The sequence below is a fragment of the Thecamonas trahens genome (genome assembly GCF_000142905.1).
Source record: "Thecamonas trahens ATCC 50062 unplaced genomic scaffold supercont1.59, whole genome shotgun sequence".
NCBI lineage: Eukaryota > Apusomonadida > Apusomonadidae > Thecamonas > Thecamonas trahens.
The window spans coordinates 111,282-113,352 of NW_013657621.1; the positions used below are offsets into that span (position 1 = coordinate 111,282).

Below are 2,071 nucleotides of genomic sequence, written 5' to 3' on the forward strand. Positions count from 1 at the left end.
ATCAGGGGGGGAAGAGGAGAGGGATTGATTGGTGATCGGGGGAGGGGCGGGGGGATGGGGGGGATGGGGGGGATGGGGGGGGGAAGAGGGGATGATGGAGAGGGAAGGGGGGGAGGGGGGGGGAGAGAGGCCGAGGGATCCATGGGGAGAACGATGGTCACGATTAAATGAACGTTGGATAATCGTGGGAGGGAAAGGGCGACTATGTGAGCCAAGAGAGCGGGATAGTGGGATAGCAGGATGCAACGGGAGCGGGGGAGGGGGGATTAGGGGAGGGGTATGGGATTGGTGTGATGGGGAGGATGGGAGGATGGGAGAGATGGCGATGGCTACGATTATTAAAAGGTTGGACAATCGTATGCGAAAAGGATCTAGAGCGATAGGCAGAGAGAGAGGATGAGAAGCAAGTTAAAGGACATCTGTGTCACAAAGGGAAATGGTCGGTGCTAGCGTGGGGCAGTGTGGTGGCATGTGTGCGCGTGTGTTGCGTGTTGGTGTTACGTGTGATGACGCAAAAGTGTGACAAGAGAAATCGAGCGATCACAACTTTCTGCGCATCGGCTGAAGAGCAGCAGGACAATCACGGTCGGGAAGGTGTGTCGATGAGCTTGGAATGAGGATGGGGAGCGGCGGAAGAGGCGCAAAGCACAGGTACTGATTCTTGTTACGAGCGGGGACGAGCGGGGCGGCGCGGGCGGAGGTTGCGGCGGGCGGCGGGCCGGACAAGAGAGTGGAGCCACTCGGCGAGGATGCCGAGAATGTCGGCGATAGGCTTGGGCTCCAGCGCCGAGGCAGAGTCGGCGTGTGTGTGCCAGGAAGAGGGGAAGGGGACTGGGATGAGGTGGAGGACGGGGACGTTGCGGCGGAGAAAGGGGATGTGATCGTCCTCGACGGTCATGCGCGACGGACCGCGACGAAAGTACGACGGCGTCTGATAGTCGGAGATCCAACCGGCGGCGCGACCTGCGGCCTCGATGTCGGCAAGGCGGTTGAAGACGCCCGAGGAGGCCGGATGGGCGTCGTGGAAGACGTGGCGGCCGGTGCCGATGAGATCGATGAGGGTAAAGAGTTCGATGCGGGCGAGGCGGTCTTCGGCGGCCCACTTTGCAGCGAGAGCACGGGCGCCGTAAATCGAGTCTGTGGCCGTCCAATCGACAAAGGCCTCTTCGCCGTCAAAGAGGACAATGTCAAAGCCGAGGTCGGGCGGGGCGGAGGGAAGGAGCGGGCTGAGGCCGGCGGCGAGCTCGAGGAGCATGGCACAGGGAACGGCCGAGTCGATGGCGCCGCGGAACTCAAAGCCATCAAAAAGCTTCGAGTCGTAGTGGGCGCCGAGGACGATGCGGCGCGGGGCATCCGGGGCGGACGACGCGATGAGGTTGGCAAACGCCTTGCGCCCAAGCGGCGTATCATCGACAAACTCGTGGACAGTGAGCTCAAAGCCGTCGATCTGCCGGAGCTGCGCCATGAGCCATGCCTTGGCTGCCGCATGCCCGGGCGTGTCCGGGACGCGGACGTTGTACAGCGGGCTCTGCGTTGCCATCTCTATCACCCGCGCCGCAGAGAGCGAGCGGCGGAGGGCGGCAGGCGACGCCGCCGGGACGAGCGACGGCCGCAGCGGGGACGGTGGCGCCGAGGGCCAGAGGAGGTACACTGCGAGGACGACCAAGACGAGATACGTGGCAGTCTGTCGCTGCATGGTGAAGACAGGTGCAGGCGATGTGGGCCAGTGTGTGTGTGTGTTTGTGTTTGTGTGGAGGTGGGGCGAGAATATAATATGAGATAGAAGTATGATTGCGGATTTTCGTAGGTCTTAGTGTGTGGACGGTGTGACCGAGTGGTTAAGGTGGTTGACTTGAAATCAATTGCTCTCTGAGCGCCAGGGTTCAAATCCCTGCGCCGTCGCTCATTTTTTTTGCTTATCCGCTCACCCTCACCCAGCAGCCTCCCGCCCCTCCCCCCCCCCCCCCCCCGCCTGAAGGCGGGCGTCCGCGCGGAGGACACCCACGAGCCAGTGCGGCCCCCGCTGAAATATAGAGACTAGACGCGTCCTCGGCGGACAGGAGACTTGGCT

The 2,071-nt window shown here is 62.4% G+C and overlaps 1 protein-coding gene and 1 non-coding gene across 2 annotated transcripts in view; one reads left to right on the forward strand and one right to left on the reverse strand.

Moving 5' to 3' along the window:
- The window catches only part of AMSG_12350 (uncharacterized protein), a gene marked incomplete at both ends in the record, with an annotated part of 2,782 nt that extends 1,086 nt beyond the window's left edge, over positions 1 to 1,696 (reverse strand). Inside the window, one exon of the mRNA XM_013898139.1 lies at positions 679 to 1,696. Within this exon, the coding sequence (XP_013753593.1) occupies positions 679 to 1,696 (1,018 nt within the window). The remainder of the gene's footprint in view (positions 1 to 678) is intronic.
- A 124-nt stretch (positions 1,697 to 1,820) lies between these two features.
- AMSG_20072 lies at positions 1,821 to 1,902 on the forward strand. Its single transcript has one exon. It is a non-coding gene; the product is annotated as a tRNA-Ser (tRNA).
- Positions 1,903 to 2,071: the final 169 nt, after the last annotated feature.